The sequence below is a fragment of the Pteropus medius genome, unplaced genomic scaffold, assembly GCF_902729225.1.
Source record: "Pteropus medius unplaced genomic scaffold, Ma_sr-lr_union100, whole genome shotgun sequence".
NCBI classification, from domain to species: Eukaryota; Metazoa; Chordata; class Mammalia; order Chiroptera; family Pteropodidae; genus Pteropus; species Pteropus medius.
The window spans coordinates 470,140-489,010 of record NW_024343579.1 but is presented as its reverse complement, the minus strand read 5'-3'; the positions used below and the strand labels follow the sequence as shown (position 1 = coordinate 489,010).

At 46.3% G+C, this 18,871-nt stretch overlaps 1 protein-coding gene across 4 annotated transcripts in view; it reads left to right on the top strand.

Moving 5' to 3' along the window:
• Window positions 1-18,871, top strand: part of MAMLD1 (mastermind like domain containing 1) — a 55,355-nt gene that overhangs the window by 16,948 nt on the left and 19,536 nt on the right. For 2 of the 4 annotated variants that reach the window (XM_039867587.1, XM_039867586.1), the window contains exons 3-4: window positions 1-1,734; window positions 1,936-2,088. In XM_039867587.1, the coding sequence (XP_039723521.1) occupies window positions 1-1,734; window positions 1,936-2,088 (1,887 nt within the window). The remainder of the gene's footprint in view (window positions 1,735-1,935; window positions 2,089-18,871) is intronic. The other 2 variants (XM_039867588.1, XM_039867589.1) reach the window with 1 other exon arrangement.

Sequence of the window (18,871 nt, the reverse complement as noted above, 5' to 3'; positions counted from 1 at the left end):
AAGAGGAGGCAGGAAGGAGACAACTTCCAGTTTCCAGGCATGGCTGACGGGGGTTACCCTAATAAAATCAAGAGGCCTTGCCTTGAAGATGTCACCCTTTCTATGGGCACAGGTGCCCATCCCAGCCATCCCAGCCATCCCAGCCATCCCAGCCATCCCAGCATGCCCTGTGCAGAGCTGCAGGTTCCTCCACTGACAATGAACCCTAACCCTACGGCCATGGGAGTAGCAGGCCATCATTCATTACTACTCGAAAATAATCCCATGAACAGTAGTGTAATGGGCTCACCATTTGTGGTACCACCGACCACAGAAATGGGACTGAAAGGGCCTACTGTTCCTTACTATGATAAAACCAATAGTGTGCCAGCTGTGGACCAGGAACTTCAAGAACTACTGGAGGAGCTAACAAAAATTCAAGACCCTTCTCCGAATGAGCTAGATCTGGAGAAGATCCTGGGGAGCAAGCCAGCAGAACCATTGGCCCTAGATCATCCTCAGGCAACCCTGGGCACAACTCGTAAGCCTTCAGCTCAGATGCCACCATTGGAGAGTCTTGGATCCAGCAAGGAGTTTGCTTCTGGTTGCAGCCAGGTCACTGGCATGTCACTTCAAGTCCCGCCCTCCTCTGCAGGGATCAACTATTCAATTCCCTCCACCAGTAAGCAGATGGTCTCACCCAGCTGTGCGACAACACAGTCTAAGAGCCAGGTCCAGGTGATGCACCCTGTGGCTTTGCCCCCACTCCCGGTGCCTCAGTGGCATCATGCCCACCAGCTGAAGGTGTTGGCGGCCAGCAAGCAGGGATCTGCCACAAAGCAGCCAGGGTCCACCTCCGGTTGGTCTGCCCTGCCTCCTCCGGGCCTCTCCCCAACTTACGGCCCAGTGCCATCGCCACACCCGCCACCGTCATTCGGCTCACAGAGCCTCATGGTATCCTGCATGTCATCCAGCAACCTGCCGGGGAGTGTTCTCCAAGCCTCTCCCAATGCCTTAGTCTCAAGCATGGCATCCAGCAGCAATGCTGCCCTTGGGCCCACCATGCCCTATGCTCCTGAGAAGCTCCCCAGCCCAGCTGTCAATCAACAGCCGCAGTTCAGCCCACAGAGCTCAATTCTTGCCAACCTGGTATCCTCTACAATCAAAAGCCCTCAGGGCCACCTGATGTCTGCTCTGCCCACCAGCAGCCTGGGGCCCTCCCCACCCTACCGCCCAGAGAAGCTCTCTAGCCCAGGCTTGCCGCAGCAGTCCTTCACTCCGCAGTGCTCCTTAATCAGCAGCCTCACTCCCAACAGTAATCCGCTAAGCCAGCAGCAGCAGCAGCAACAGCAGCAGCAGCCAACAAATGCCATCTTCAAGCCCATGGTCACCAACTCGCCCAAGAACCTGAGTGTAATCATGCAGCAAGGGCTAGCCGGCCCCAGCCCAGGAGCGCCGGAGCCATTTACTTTTGGCAACACCAAGCCCTTGTCACATTTCGTTTCTGAGCCGGGCCCCCAGAAGATGCCCTCCATGCCTGCCACCTCTCGGCAGCCTTCCTTGCTCTACTACCTGCAGCAGCCGATGCCAACACAGGGCTCCTCTGCCACTGCCTCCTCCACTGCCACGGCCACCTTGCAGCTGCAGCAGCAGCCGCCTGAGCGGTCTCCGTTCCTTCTGCAGCAGATGATGCAGCAGCCCCAGCGCTTTCAGCGATCGGCAGCCTCGCAGTCCATGCCTCCTCTGCCCAGACAGGTAAGACAGTCTTTTATCTGGTTGGGTTCCTTGCTTTTAGAAATAAGAACCGTGTCTCGTGCTATTGATACCTGGCTTTGGAGGCAAATCCAGGCTCTAGTCCTCTCTGAGGCTGGGCTTGACTCTGGAAAAGTCTGTTTAAGCCAGCTAATTCTGCGTGGTTAAAGCACAGTATTAATGAGGCCAAGGTTATGGTTTCAGTTCCTGTGCAGGAGGAAAACTGCACCCACAGGTGCTGCCAGGGGAAGGAACCAGGGGACACAAGTCACAATCGCACAGAACTGCCTTCCCCTGCACTGGGCCATGGAGCATGTTCCCTCACACAGGACCAGTGAAGTCTTCGTAGGATGCAAGGTAATTGCACTGAAACATTTCAATCTTGTCCCTGCTGGCATAAGGCTTCACACTGAGCCTTCTAGAAATGCCACAGCACACTTCTGCTGAGCAGCTCCAGTGTGCTGTTTGCCACTGCGCTGGATGCTGAAACAGGTCCTAAATGGAAAGGACAGATGCACAAAAGGTAGTTACTCTTTTTTACCATCTCCATTTTACACCTGAAGAAACAAAGATTCGGAGAGCTGAAATGACTTGCCCAGAGTCACACAGTTAGCAAGGGGCAGAGCAGGAACTTGAAGCCAGGCAGTCTCGCTCCGGAGCCTGTGCTTTCCTCCAAATTACTGTGACTTCTCTTTCTCCCTCCTCTTCTACAGTCTAAGCAGTCACTAAATTCAACCGATTCTGCCTGGGTGGTGTTGATCACAGTTCCCACTTTTCGTTGTTTTGATGCCTACCTGTATTAATTACCTATAGCAGTGTACAAAATTACTCCAAGAATTCTACTTACAACAACATGTATATTACCTCACAGTTTCTGTGGGTGGGAATCCTGCCAGGGCTTAGCTGGATTTTCTGCCTCTGAGTCTCTTATAAGGCTGTAGTCATCTCAAGGATCAACTGGGTAGGATCCGCTTCCAGGCTCACTCCCATGGCTGTTGTCATGAAGCTGTTCCTTGCAGGTTGTTGGAGTGAGGTCTCAGTTCCTCATGAGCTGTTAGCCAGAGGCCTCCCATGGTTCCTTGCCATAGGGGCCTCTTTGTAGAGCATCTCACAATATGGCAGCCGGCTTTATCTGTGTGAGCAAGAGAGAACTATGCCAGCAAGAGAGGCAGGGGGAGTGCCAACAAATCAGAAGTTAGAGTTCTTATAACCTAGTCTTAAAAGTGATATCCCATTCATTAGATGCAAGTGTGAAGGTCTGAATACCAGGAGGGGATTACATGAAGGTGTGAATACCAAGAAGCAGGGATCAATGATGTCTGCCAGAATACTGTCTGTCATGGTCTCTCCTTCCCATTTGCTGTCATTCCTGCCCACGTTCAGGCCCTCTTTATTCTTTGTCTGAACTCGTATAGTTGACTCTTAGACTGGTTTCCACCAATAAACCATATATTATTCTAACTATCATTTCGCTCTAACAGAGACCTGATCAGGTTTCACAGTTGCTCAGAAATGTCCAGAGGCCCATAACCTGCCTCCGTCTACTTCCTTAGACTGATTTCTATAACCCGGAAGTGCTTGCAGCTCCTGGCCCACTCTGTGTTCTTGGCCTTTACTCCAGCTGTTCCCTGCACCTGGCCTTCCCTTTCCACCTTTTCCTTCCTATCACACTCTTACAGCTCCTGAGGCTCAGGCACCACCCCTTCCACAAAGCTTCTTCCTGAATGTCCTCAGCACTTCCGTCTCCCACTCTGCCTCCCTCTTCTGTAAAGAAGCCAAAGAGGAGATGGCCGTAAAGTGCTTGACCAGGGACCTGGCCCAAGGGAAACACCTGTCCACTGCCCTCTTTACTGAGGGCCCTAGATGAGCATGACTGTGGCAGATCCCAAAGGATAGAGACCTTGTCTTTTTCATCCAGGTCTCATGAAGCATAGCCAAGCAGAGAACTTCACCCCAGGGAATTGGTCCTTTGATGGATGCACACAGCAAGCAGAGCTTCCGTGGGGATGGCCAGGGTGAGCGGCAGGCCCTTGTCTGCAGGTCAGGAGCACTTAGGTTTGATTCTGTTATAGGCCTGTGGCCATCCGTTTTCATGGATCTGTGCAGCTGGCTCAGTGGACCACCAGCATCGGCACTGGAATTCTTACCCTAGCAGGCAAGATCCTCAGCCCGGCGACATGTCCCCATCTAACATGATGAGCTCTTTGGGTTTTTTATGTCTTCAGTGGGGTACATTTGTAGCCCGACTATGTGCCCTCAGAGCTGGATCAGTTGGCTCCGAAGGAGAATCCTTAATAATTGAGGTTATAGAAAAATCACGCCCAACTAATTACCTGGGTGGAGTTGAAGAAAGTGGTCAGGAGAAAAGACCAAGTAGCTAAGCTCCCTGAGGCTAGGAGGGGCTCAGGTGGCCTTCAACTGCAGAGGTGTAAGGCTGGACTCCCCGAATGGGATGCTATTGCTGCCAAGAGCTGTCTTCCCAGCCAGTGCCAGGCAGTGCCCGTGGGCCAGGCACGTAACCCAGTTTTTAACTTGCCTTTTCTCATTTTAATCCTCGGAGACAGGAGCTATTATCATTCCCTTTAAAGCTGAGAAGATTCAGGCACAGCAAAGTCACTAGAGTTGCCCATAGTCACACAGCAGTCAGGGCCGGAGCAGGAAGCCTGACTCTGTGGAGCAGGAAGCCTGACTATAGAGCCCGTACTCATAACCCCATGCCCGGGGCACTGCCTCCAGAGCTTTGCATTCCTGTGTGAACCTCCTAATTATTACCTCTTCCACACGATGGACATGATGATAGCTTGAGGATTAAATATGTTAATACATCTAAAGCACTTCAAATAGTACCTTTCAGCAAAGGTTTGCTATCACTATGACTCTACTCCCGGCCCTAAGCCTCCAGGTCTGTTTTCTGGGGGCTAAGATGTGTCTCTCAAAACCTGTGTCAGGGGAGAACATTCACTGTGTTCTCTAGACCCTGTGCCTGCCATGAGATTGACAGGAGTTGTGGGACCACTAGCCTTATGGTCTCTTCCCGTTCTAAACCCTGCCCTGCCTAGACCACTCTAGGCCTGGTGGTAAAGGATAAAGGGCCATCTTTGCCCAGCTGGCTGGGATTTCCCCTTTGTTCTTTCTAGAGCTCTCTCACACTCCTGCTCCACCCCTCACCCTAGCACCCTGTTCTGTCCATTCTTCTAGCCAAAACGCACTGAGCAGACCTCCAAGCTGGGTACCTCACCAGCTCTGCTGTTCCTTTTTGTGGCCTTTCCCTGCTCACTTTAAGTCTAAGAACTGAGGCCTGGTCAGTCTTCCAGGGGTGAGAAAAGGAGAAAGAGTTGAGTGTTTGAGGCAAGAGTTAGGTCACCCACGGAAAAACAGGCAGCAGCCTCAGTAGTGGGAAAGGATAGGCTTCTTGCTGCCAGCAGGGCGAGCTTGTCAAGTTTTACCAATGGCCAGACCGAGCCTCAGCAGACATATCTTCCCAACTTCATGGCATTGACTAGCTCGTTGTACTTGCATGGATAATGGCAGTCACCAGATCTTAGTTTTTTCAAGGTGCAGCTTCTAAATGTAAGATGAGAGACCAACTCGTGAACAAACAAAAGTGCCACATCCGGCTGTCTATAGGTGCCCAGCCATATTTGGAGACTAATATTTGTCCTCTTGGGGAATTTCACTTTACCTGTTAAGTGAATGATCCAATTTCAGTGGACCCTTTGCTTGCACTGAAGGTAACAGGCAAATATCATCTGGTGTCAGAACAGCAGTTCAGTGTGGTGGTTTAAGTTTAAGCAAGGGCACTGGAGGCAGACAGAATTGGGGTTCGAGTCCAGGCAGCAACACTGACAGGGCTGTGTGTCAGGAGCAATGCACTTAACCCCCGCAAGCCTCAGCTGCTCATGGGGAAAGGAATCATCCCCATCTCTTAGGGCAGTGGAAGACAAAGGAGACACTAAACTGAAATATCTTAGACTCTTTAGTCACACACCACATGCTCAGGGCTGCTGTAGACCCCCCAGTCTTGGATCTGAGATTCCCTGGGCTCAGATGCATTTACAAATTCAGGACATCTGGGTCTTTAGGAAGGCAACATGGTACATATACTAACTATCGCACAACAACTCCCCAGTGGAATCTAGGCAGCCATTTCTTTTGTGAAGAAATATGAATTTTTAAGTGCAGGTCAAACTGCGCCCCCAGATAAATTTTGGCACCAAAATTTCAAAAAAATAAGGTAGATTTTCAGAGCTTTTTGAACTTGAAATTAAAGATAAGGAATGTGGATCTGGCATTATTAAGGGAGGGACTCTTTTTGGAGTTGCGACACCCAGCTCTCATGTGCTAGATTTTAATGACCCCAGATCTCCTCACTAGATTTCCCACCCTGCTCCTAAGGTTGGGTGACATCTCTATTTTTAATCAAGATTAGGCAAAATGGATTTTGTTTTGACACCCAAATGCCCCTTTATCCTGAAATCTGTTAGAGAAACTTTGAGGTACTGGAAAAATAGAAAAATTGGGATTAGGGCTTCAATTTTACCATCAGCCACTGGTGAATGGAGCTCAAAGACAGAAATGGGTCTATCGAGGAGATGGGAGTTGTGCTCTGGAAGAGTGGGGATAGCAGGAGGCAGCCAGAGTGCCCTCAGTACACATGTTTGCAGAGCCGGCAGTACAGCATCATGGGGAGGAGGGACAGGGAGGGTGGCCAGTTGGAATAAGAACAAAAAAGCCTGAAATCTGATCCTTGAGGCAGGCCGAGGCACAGGGGGAAGGGGGCAGCTGCAGAGAAACAGACCAAGGCACACGATATTGTTTGGACAGATTTCGAGAGGGACAAGAGAAGGGAACCAAGCCTGCCTTAGAGAAGGCTGGACTTGGCCTCTCCTGGGTTTGCTGTACTTTCTACCTTTAACATAAGCACCCCATCTCCGTAGCATAAGCAGCTGTGAACACCCAGCAGCTGCAGAGACAGTGGACGAATCAAGAGAACTTGCTATTTCCCCACCTCGAGGGGCTGAGCCTGCGATGGGCATCTGAGGTGGGGCCTTGGCCTTATTGCCACCCTCACCCAAGAGTCCATCTTGTCCCTGACAAACTGAGCCCTCGGAAGTGCAGCAATCCCAGCATCCAGGGCTGAAGGGAGCCGACACAGGGCAGGGGACAAGGCTTTGGCCCTTGGCGGGTCATGGGCCCCAAGGGCTGGGCTGGGTTCAAGAGAACCCAGGCTTTGGATCACTTGGGTCCAAATCCTGGCTCTGCTTCTTTTTCGTTTGGCAAGCCGTTTGCCGTCTTCCGGCTTTAGTCTCCCCATCTTTAAAATGGAAATACCACTGTACCTATCTAATGGAGTTGCTGGGAGGATTAAATGAGATGAGGTGAAAGTACTTGGCATAGGGCCTGGCACGCAATAATGCTCCATCAATGTTTGCTGCTACTATATCAAGAAAGTTCCTGAAATTCAGAACACCAGTAACCCAGTGAAATAGGTTTGAACTGCCTCAGTGTCCAGGTTCCTCTTCATCTCCCGGGTGGGGACTTGGATAGGAGGGGCGGAGGAGTGCCCTCCCGGAGGTATCAGGGAGAACATTTGCCAGGTGGCTGAAGAGAAACCAAATGGCAGACAGGTCGGTGACCCTAGACAGGAGCAGAGCCTCTAGGAGCCATGTGGGGGCTGCCCATCCTGCATAGATGCTGAGTAATGAATGCACTCCAGGATGACTCTAGGTGGGCAGAGAGAGGAGCAGCCCAATTCCTCTTGCAGTCACCTTGATCCCAACTCTGCTGCTGGCAGCACACTGAAGGCTTCCTGTGGTTTCTAGATCCAGAGAGATGGCCCACTGCTGATAGGCCAAGGGCGAATGGGAGGAGAGTGAGGTCCAGCTTTGCCGGCTGCCTGGTGCCAATGCTGCCAGGAGCGCTGCTTCCACTTGGTGATTGGCATTGGGGGATTGATGTTTCTCACCTGCATTTTTTGGGAGCCTTGCTCAAACTGGGCCCAGATAAGTGCCATAGCCTGCAGAGCACCTACGCTAATCCTTCAGGAAGGCCTCAACCCCCACCCTCTCCCTCCTCTTCACTACTCACTCCCACCTCCAAAAAGAACCGTTGCAGAAACTCAAGATTTTTTTTTTTTTTGGTTTGGATATCGGAGACTAGATGTCCATGCTCAGTAGACCAGAACCTTTCATTACTACTGTCTTAATTAGCACTGCAAATTAAAATCTTTACATTCAAACCATGACCTCATTGAAAACAAAAATGATAAAAACAGGTTAGTTAGAGCAAGATAATCCTATTATTGTCAGAGATCTATTGGCTCCATTTTCCACTGGAAAAACAGTGAAGAGCAAGGGTAGCCTGTGAGCCTTCTCAGAATTGTTCGACGACGTTTAAAAGTAGGTGACCAACCAGAAGGGAGCGGGAAAATTAAAAAAAAAAACAAAAAACAAACGTTAAAACAATTATGTATATATAGTATGAAAAAAAATTTCAAAAAAATTTTAAAATAAAATCCATTATGTTTAGACTTTTACCCTACATTCACATCTAAACAAATTAAAAATAAAAAAGTAAAAGTAGGTGACCATTACCTTGCTGAAATACTTGACTCCTCTAGAATCAGATGCAGCACATATTGTCAAGGAAGGCTCTGATTTTGGACTTACAAGTCCCTTCTCTGGCTTCCCTGCATTCTTCTCTTGTTTTCAGGGTAAGGGTTAGGGGAGAGCAACACTGTTCCCTGTGTTATGAGAAAAATTTCTTCGCATTTGTCTTGTACTAAGTCTGGTGAGAAAGATCACAGATTTCATTTCAAAGGTTAGTCCTGCTGAAATCAAGAGCAGAGGCCTCTGGGGGAAGCTCTAGCTACACTAAGGAAGGATGGGGGTTGGATGGGATGAGTCATGTTTCAAAGAGCCCATGAGTCCTGTCCGAGTGGGGCGTTGCCCTGTTCATATCATCTCCACCAGACGTGACAATATTTTCCTGAATAAGCATCTTTATTTTATATTTAAGCACGATTGTCCATACAAGCTTAGTTTTCCCTTTCTTTCTAAATTGGGCCTCAAAGAGCTATTTAGTTTGAGGAAACTTGTTTTAGCTGCTTTGGGAAGAAATATAATTAGACATAGTGTAACATGCATTTAAAAAATGTAGGGACCAATGTCTTGGTGTTGAATAAGTTTTGTTTTAACTTCGTTCTCTGAAATGCCAGGAAATGAAACTCCATAGGCTGTTGAATTGGGGAAATGCAGGCTCAGCACTTGGTACTAATGTTACCAAGAAGCAGATTTTTTTTTCAGTTTCTTTTCAGTTTCTGAGAACCAGTAGTGATCCTCCACCTCAATGCTATGTTCCTTTTTCAAAAAGCAGAAATTTAAAATGCCAGCCCCTCAAACATCAATCTTTTTTTTCTGTCAGAAGTTGAAGAATGAGTGAGATGACACATTGCAATGAGATAGCATTTTAGCCCGGGAGTAGCCATCTACCACTCAGTGAGGTCAACACCAAAATTTACAGGGATGCAAGAATCCCCCTTAATACAGATGCCTGAATAATGCAGATCAATCCATATAGTTTTGTAATTGCTTAGTAATTTACTTATGAAAGCTGAAAAGGCAACCATTTCCGGGAACCCTCCTATCAGGATTTTTGTTTTGTTTTTTTTGTTTGTTCATTTTCTCTTAACATACCTGAAGGTAAACAATGAACTGTTCTGAAGTTGGAGTGCCCAAACTGAGACATTTTTAAAGCAAAGTGTATAAATTATTTTATACGAAGTTCATGGAAACAACCTGCTTATTTGTCACTGTAAAGCAAGGAAAGGAATCTCATTTCCATTTCCAAAGAGTAGAAGAGAAGAGGGCTGAAATGAATCGTTCTGTTGTGCTCCTTTAAACTGTAGCTCCACAAACCCAAAATGTAGAACAGCACATGGAGAAGGAGTCCCATTCCAGATTATGTATGGCCCCAAGTGAAAAGTTAGCAAAATTTTTAAAATGTCTAGGGCAGATGGAAAGTCGTAGTGGACTTGCTCCGTTCAGCGGTGGCCCTAACACCTGCCTTCAGCATTGTCACTGAGTGCAGGAGTAGATGGCGCCAGAGGGGCCATGTGCATCAGAGATGTAACCCATCCAGGCGAGCAAGGGAACGCGTGAAGAGGGCTCAGCTGAACCCCTCCTTTCCTTCATGCACCCTCCCCAGCTTCTCTCTCTCAAATTCATTAATGGCCCCATATCGCAGATTTATGGAAAGCTCTCCTGACTCCATTGTACTTTTAGCCTCCACCGTCCCTCGGGGATTGACAAATCTCACAACCAGAGCAGGCAACATAATGCAATCACGTGTGTGCTCTGGCCTGGCTACTTGTGAACTTGAAGAGAGCAACAGAAGGTAGAACACTGCTCACAGTTAAAGCACCCCACTCCCCATCCCTCAAAGAAAGACCTTCTGCTTTTTCCTGGGGAGTTGAAAAGTTTTGGTTTTTATTAGATTTCGATAATTTGCACACGATGACAAACCCTGCTTTGTTTTATCATGTTCTGTCATTAGATGAGGGCTTACCTTGTTAGTTTCTCCCGTCAAAAGCAGTAAGGTTTTTGAAAGCTAAAAGCAACGTAAAGATAGAAAAGGATCACACTTCTTCTGTAGGCTCATGTCTGTGGCCATGCCGAGAGCCCATGGATGCCCCTAGCAGAGCCGGCCCTGCCTCCTGACCCCCGATGGAATAGCAGCTTCTAAGACAGAGTGAAATAAAGGCACGACATTGATAAATTTCTTCCATACTTTGGTTTTTCTCCCCATGTCAAGCAAGTTTCATGTTAGATTAGAAAATATACAACTTCTAATGCACAGAGTCCACAGACCTTGATTCGGTTATTGGAGCTAAGTACACAGGAAAACGGGAGGTGGGAACTTCAGGAAATTATCATGTAGCCCTGAAGGCCTGAAAGATGCATACCCCTACTGTATCAGAAATCATTCCAACTCTTGCTCTGCTTTGGGGAGCTTTGGACTTAAGGCTAAACACACAGGTTTAACCTGACTTCCCCCTCTGTTGCCTGCTACGATGTTCAGTCTTTGAACAGAGGAGGTGAGCATAGTTGTGGGGACCCAAAGTTTTTCACAGGCCCATGTCTGGGTAGCACATGAAGAGGATTTGTCACAGCCAGCTGACTCGTTAGAACAATAGATGAAGGTGGACTTCTCACTGCAGTTTTGAGTAATGATCATTTATTTCCATGTGACAAAGCTTTGGAAGGTGTGGGAGGCCCCAACCATTTTCAGAAATGAGCTCTGAAAAATATGAACAAACAAAGCACTCAAATATGGCTTTCCAATTCCATGTCCTCAAAAACTATAAAAAATTGACACCCGTTAGGATGGCTATTACTTTTTTAAAAATCTGCTATTGGCAAGGATGCGAAAATATTTGAAAGCTGTACTGATAGTGTAAAATGGGAATGTAAAATGGTGCAGCCACTATGGAAAACCGTAAGGTAGTTCTTCAAAGAATTAGGCATAGAATTACCATATGACCCAGCAATTCTACTCTTAGGTATATACCCAAGAGAATTGAACGTAGGGTCTTGGACAGATATCCGTCCACCCATGTGCATAGCAGCATTATTAACAATAACCCAAAGATGGAAAAACCCCAAATGCCCATCAACTGATGAATGGATAAACAAAATGCAGTATGTTCATATTACAGAATAGTATTCAGTCTTCAAAAGGAAGGAAATTCTGACACATGCTACAGCATGGATGAACCTAGAAGACATGATGCTCAGTAATAAGCCAAACAGAAAAGGGCAAATACTGGGTGATTCCACTTCTATGAGGTCCATAGAAGAGTCAAATTCATAGGAACAGAAAGCAGAATGGTGGGTGTCTGGGGTTGGGGAGAGAGAGAATGGGGAGTTAGTGTTTAATGGGGACAGAGTTTCAGTTTGAGATGATGAAAAAGTTCTGGCGATGGATGGCGGTGATGGCCATATAACACTGTGAGTGTACCTAACGCCATACTGTGCACTTAAAATGGTTAAAATGTGTCTGAGGGTGCTGATCCCGTCTGATCTCAGAAGCTAAGCAGGGTCGGGCCTGGTTAGTACTTGGATGGGAGACCACCTAGGAAAACCAGGTGCTTATAGGAGTAAACAATAAAAAATAAGGGATTGTAAGGTGCCAAGGTCCTTGCAATCTGTGAGGTCAACCAAGGGTTGCCTTGCCTTTAAATAAATAAATTTATTTATTTATTTATTTATTTATTTATTTATTTATTTATTTAATACAATGGTTAAAATGGCAACTTTTACCACAATAAATAAAAGAAAAGCTGAAGTTTAAAACACTCACTAATCCTCCCCTAATCAAAAGCAATATCTGATTTTCAAGTCACATTATAACGCGTGATGTAAAGGCAGCAGCAAGCTGGGCTGCCTCCTCTATCTCAGAGAGAGAAGCTGTGTTGGCCGCATGCACGCTCATCGTTTGTGTGGGCCAGCTGGGTTTCCTGGACGTCTTAGTGAAATGCATGCATGTGAAACGCTCGCGATAGGGTTCTTGGGCATCACCAGTGCTTAGAAATAACTTTCCTGGTAAATTGAATACAATTTCTGTCCTTTTCTGGGCGTTTTGGAGAAATGACAACATGTGGGTGGGGGAACAAAGAAATGACTGTACACAGGAAGGGACATTATTTCTGCTTCTGAATGGGATAAGAAACCCCACTTGCTTCATTGGTTCTCTGGTGCATCTGCAAGTCTGGAAACACTAGGATGACTCACAGTTCGCTGATTAATACAAAAGCCAACAAAATACTGTTAAGGACTCGCTGTCTTTGACTAGCTTTCTGTGCATACTTTCCCTCTGGGGCAAGTGCTAGGCTCTGGGGTAGAGTTCTGGAAAAGGTTAAGGATCTGAACTACAGTGAGAACCAGCTTCTAAGGTCTTGACCACTGGCTCAAAGTAGAAAGCAAGAACCTCTGACCAAGGCCCAAATACCTTCTGTGAAGTTAACACACCTGGTCATTGTGTCCCTACCCATACCCCCAACTCCCAAGACCTTTGGTTTCCGTCTTTCGGGGCCTGGTGATGTCCACTTTTTAATGAGAGTTATTTGTATTTTGTTTGCACCCCCACTAGTTAGCAGACTTCTCAGGCACAAGGAGATGTCTTATTTAGCTCGGTAAAACTGAGCTGAATGACTCTTTGAATGAATGAATGGAAGAATGCAAGAAGGAATGAACCGATAAGTAAATTGCATCTGCTAGCCTTTACAGAATTAAGCTCTTGAGACTCTTTTGAGTGTTTTAGAGTAATCATTGATAGAACCTCCCAATCTTCAAGGCCTGGGAGGCCAATGAACTCATATTCCTGCATTGGGCTGAAGGGAGGACTCTGCATCTGCATGTAGGGCCCCCACCCCCTGACCATGACACAGTTTCCTGGTCCACTGGGGCTTTTGCTCTTCTGTAGCCCTTGGGAAACACTCGTCTGCCATTCTGGAAGTGTGATTATCTGAATGCATGTGATTTCTTCAACTTCCAACAAATAAACAGTTGTATACCTCCAGTGGTATTTTGTACTGGTTGTACTGTTGTGGAGGTAACGGTGGTTTTATGCATTTTAGAAGGACAAAACTGGCTGTCATTTCACATACCGTAGTGACAGCCTTTATGATAAGAAAGCAAAAAAAAAAAACTGGCAGAAATTCAGGCCTCGTTCATTGTTTTTTTCAGTTAAAGATTCAGTAGGTGCACCCACTCTGCTTAACACCAATATTCCTAACATAAGCCAATCGATTTCACTCAGTCCTGAGAGCAGCGAGTGGTCTGCACTCACACACAGTTCTTTCTTTCTTTTTTTTTTTCGACTAGCGCAGCATTAAGCAAACATGTTTTGAAGGCTGTTCAGCATATGTTCTTCTATCAGGCTTAAAATATAACTTAAAAGGACACTCGGTTGTATTTGAATAAGCTGCCATCATTGGTTTAAAAGTGTTTGAAAGAACATTAAGAGGTTTATTTTACCAGTTCGTGAGCAGAGATTTTTTACACCCTTTGTGGAAATGATCTTTCAGAGGTTTTGTTTGGATTTGTCTGTTTTTGCCATTTGACAGCTATATTGTTAGTCTCTTTTATTTGCTTTATTAACTTTCATTTGCGAGTGTCTTCTTTAGTAGAATAATTACATCACAAGAATATTCCTTCCCACCACCCCCCAGAAAGGTCTCCTGCTTTCGCTTATTGCTCTGTTAAGTGCTGTAGTTCAAGGTTGATAAAGATTAAAGGAGCCGAATGGGGTGAAATATGGCCTTGACCATGTCGATTCCCTCTGAGCTCATATAGCTCTAGAATCACACAGGTCTGTTCTGCCTGGCTCTTTCCTCAGCAGCTGGTGAGCAGGACCGCTCTTCTGAGCTCTGTCATTACATCATTACCCCACACTGCGAAAGGCACGATTGTAATGGAGGACCTGTCCCTTGATAAAAACTATGTTAGTTGGCTTTTGGAATGACGCCATGGCCTCAAGAACTTATCAGATTTAACTAACTGTCTGCTGCAAGCAGGAAATCTGTTTGTGACTTGTCAGAGCTAGATTGACATCCAGTTTAAGGTTTGGAATTCTTCTCCATGCTCCATTTTTGAGACAGACTACAAAATCTTGATGTTGATCAACATTCTAATCCAATATGCTCCACCAGACTTCAGAGCCCTTGAGAGATTTAAAGACATCTGTGATGTTCCCACTGCTTCTTCTCTCTCCTGCCCAATTCTTTGCCCTAATTAATCCTTGCCGCTTGCCTCTGAACTGACAGCACAGGGCATCGGAGTGCATAAGGCTCTACTAGACTGACCAAAATGCTGCAGGTGCATCAACCTTGCACAGAGGAGAGCATGAGTTTCACTCCCCTTGTTCCCAACAATACTGCTTTGTTCCCGCCCCCCTAAATCTCACTTACAGCGGTGGCAGCCACATCCTCCATCTGCCCTGCCTGAGCTCATTGTCCAGGCAGACTCCAGCTTATAATTCCCCACTTCCAGAAGAGGTTCTTGTAAACTAAGTATTTCTCTGTAATCCTGCGCTTGATTCGTGTCTATTTCCAACTCTCCTGGTAGATGAAGTTTTCAATATAATATTGGACTAGGATTGAGAAAGAGAATGAACCCTCATGGTTGTTTCTAGAGCCATCAGCATCCTACTCAGAAACACCTCTTACAGGATTTTAATTTTCGTTTACAGTTATTACTTCTGAAATCAAATCTCAACTTCTGGTATGTTCTTGGACTTTTCAAAGGATTTAAAAATTCAGGAGCTTGGTGCCAATTATTGCTTTCAGGAGCTAGCGCTGCCTATTTTCTATAGATGGATTCCAGTTTGGATCATCAATTATTTTCTTCACAGAAACCCACAAAGTACATATTCGGGTTTGCATTGGAATTGAATGTGATCTAGAAATCCTTAATGTTGTTAAGCTAGGCTATTGCTTCTAAAATGTGTATCACATCCAACTAATGCAAAAGAGAGTATTTAAGAGCTTGAGTACCACACTTGAGATCTGAATGAAGAGCCCAAGTTTGCGATATTTGATCCGCACTTGATGTGTTTGCTGGAGCATGTTGTACAGACAGGTCAGGTGCGTTGGATTTCTCTTTAAATGAATGGGTCTGTGGATAAAGGAACATGACTCAGGCTGAACAGGATTCAACAGGCCCCGTGCTTCATTATCAGAAATGGGATGCTCTCCCGTGTGAGGCTGGAAGTATTATGTAGTCCTCGTTAACTCGGAGGTCTGAGGGGCCAGGCTAGATCCTTTATCAGTTTAGATGTATTGAGTCGCAAGTAGCAGAAACACCAGTTCACATTGGCTTAAACAATAAAATGAATTTAACGGCTCCTGTAAGTAGAGGTCCTGTGGTTGGGCAGATTTCAGGGGTGGTTTCAATCAACAGCTCAACAGTGTCACCAATGAACCTGTTTCTTACCAGCTATCTATCTAGTCTGCCTTCTGTAGCATTAGCTTCATCCTAAGGCTGGCTCCCCCTAGTGGGCACACAATAGCTGCCAGCAACTCTAGGGGCTATAAGCTTTCCTCTTCCCTGAGCCAGGGGAACAGGAGAGAGTGTTGCTTCTAGAAGCTCTGTCAAAAGAGCAAAGAAACTTCTTTACCAGAACCCCCCGGAACTTTGGGCATAGTAGCCTGAATGAATCACATGGCTACTTTGCTGCTTCGTGTAAGCTGAGCTGAGTACCCCACCTCTAGAACCCTAGGTGGTACCAGGTTTCCCCAAAGCATATAGGCAGTATGGGGCAAGCGAGACTACGTGAATGAAAACTGGAGAAGGCACCCAGAGAAGGAAGACTACGTGTTGGCTAAGCAACCAAATATGTTTTCTACAATCAACCTCTTTGGCCATCCACATTCATAGTCTCCCTCCTTCCCATGCGTATGCCTCCCAAAGTGGTCATCCCACAGAAAACCTATTTACTCCTTCCCCAGAGTGGTTCAGCTCCAATCTAGAAACTCTGGGTAATGTGCAGTCCTCTCAGTTTCATCACTACCTAGCTCTTCATGTTCCAGGGATCCCGGGGCAGTGGGAGTTCAGCAAGGTCATGAAATGCTTGGCCCCAAACAATCACTTGAGTCTCCTGTCTTCTGGCTCAGACTCCACACTTGCACCTTCTGCATCATGAAGCAGACAGGCAGTTTCAGATCTGGGAATGGGATATGAGCTTTGTACACTCTTTATAGTTTATCGCCATTGCTATAACTCTCTTAATAAATATGTGTATAATTAAATCAAACCAAACTCTTAAAAAGATTTATTTAGAGAAGACAGATTATTTACTGTAAAGAGTGTCTACGAACTGACTAAAAGTATATCCTGAAAATGTTGACTTTGAAGACTGTCCTGAGTTTAATGTAACTGATCAATCCCAATCTCATCAGATGATCACACATCAGAAATGATGTCATTTGCCCAGACACGTGGTAGATTATGTTTATTCTTGCCTTTTCGGTTCCCATAGCTGGTCCTTGTTCCTTCAAAGCGGGCCCATAATCTACGAGGCCCTGATGAGGGAGAGAGAACAGTCTGGTGGAGATCAGGACATTCTCCATAGGGGGACAGTGTACTGTGCTGACTGAGGGCTGCTGGACTTGGCAGGTGGAGACAGTCAGAAGTCTTGACTGAAGCCCAAGTTAGCCAGAAATCTTGGGAAGGGAGACTTGTCCAAATTTCCCCATGACTTGCATTGTCTTTTTTAAAACATCCAATTCATGACTGGGGTGAGGAAGGGAAAACAACAGAAAAAGATATCTAGCCCAAGAAATCTACAGAAACTACAGTGAAGCTCAGACAGAAATTAACTCCCTGAGCTCTGAGCCACGTGCTTAAGGGAAGAGATGGGAGGGTGCTTCACATGTCACTCATCGCTCACCTTGGTCGTTTATTGGGTCAGTGTGGGGGGTGGCAGAAGAGTAAGAAAAAAGTTGTTTTTTGTGTATTTTTGCAGATAGAAGAGCCACAGAGTCAAGTATGCCTTTGTATCTGTTTGAGTCTGCCAAAAGGCAGACACCAGTATGAGGTTAGACATGTAAGATATGGATTGGGGGAAAAGCCTGTGAAGGTTAAAGGAGAGGGAACAAGAGAAGGTAGGGAGAGCCTCAGACTACAATGCAGGTGGTCTGGTCCGTGGGGTAAGAAGAGGAGTCTCTAACCATGGTGCCCCTCCAGAAACAGTTCAGCCAGGCCAATGGGGAGAGTCTTTAAGCCAAAGTTATCATCAGAGGACTCCTGCACCTCACAGGAGTGGGGCCTGCATTCGTACACTCATCATGTTCAGTCATTGGTTGGGAGCGGCGCCCGGGCCAAATGCAATAACAGATTTAAGGGGATGGTTTCTGGGAGGCTATCAGTCAATTATGCTCCCTGTGGCAGGAGATCTGAACAGCCATTAGTATGGCTAGTACATCCTTGCTTCAGTAGCTGTGGCTGGGAAGGCCATTTCCCAGGTCCCTGGTGTACAGTAGATAGATACTGTCAGTGAGAATCACAGACAGATTGAAAGAGGTCAGCTCTGTATGGGACACTCTCTTCTATCCTCTCCTTCCTCATGCCATGGGCTTTTCATATAGATATGTCTTTACCAGACTGCTCATTAAAGCTGTGTAGTCTAGCTTTCACCCTCCTCTTCCCTGTTCCTGGCATTCAGACCAGGGAAAGAGGCTTCCTTTAGGATACAGGAGTTGTAAGAAGGCACCGTGGGGCTGGATATCAGGAGTCTTGGGTTCTAGTTTGCTCTGAGTTGGGACAAGGCCCTTCCCTACTGCAAGCCTCAGTGTCCACACTTATCAAGTAGGGAGTTGATGGCAACCAGTGTCTCTCAGAGGATGACATTGCAGGGCTTCACTTCTAGAGACTGCGTCCCCGCAAGACAGTGGTGACAGATGCTCTCTGAAAGCCTCTCCGACTCTTGGACTCTGTCTTTAACTTACTTGACAATCTTTTTTCCCCATTTTTTTTTATTGTGGTAAAATACGCATAACATAACATTTACTATCTTAACCATTTTTAAGCATACAGTTAAGTGGTATTTACACACACACTATTGTGTAACCGCCAGCACCCTCCATCTCTAGAACTCCTTTTAATATCGCAATACTGAAACTCTGTCCCCACTAACCAATAACTCCCCACTTACCTGGCAGGGGAGATAGTACGATCACAAAGGTGGTTTTCACAAGGCAAGGCGTGTCCATTGCATGGCAATCTTGAGCAAGCCATGGGCCTCCCCTACATCTACAGAAAATGATGAATAGGTGATTTCTCCTCAAGCTACAAAAAATGCTAGGGCAGTAAGGAGAGGAGTAGCCCTAGGGAGACAGAATGAGTCAGAAGAAGACAGAAGATGAGGCTTTCAGTAAAAGGAAAGCAGAGAACAATGATGCCCCGCCTCCCATACAGGTAGAGAAGGAAGGAGACCAGATAGGTAGCTACGAGAGAGAGGAGTAGCAGGAGAACAGGAGTTCATTGCTGGTTGGAATGCTAGAATATCTACGTTTGCATCTCTGAGGATAAAATCTGCGGGAAGAAAACCCCAAATCCTGAGCCTTGGAACTGTTAACATTCTT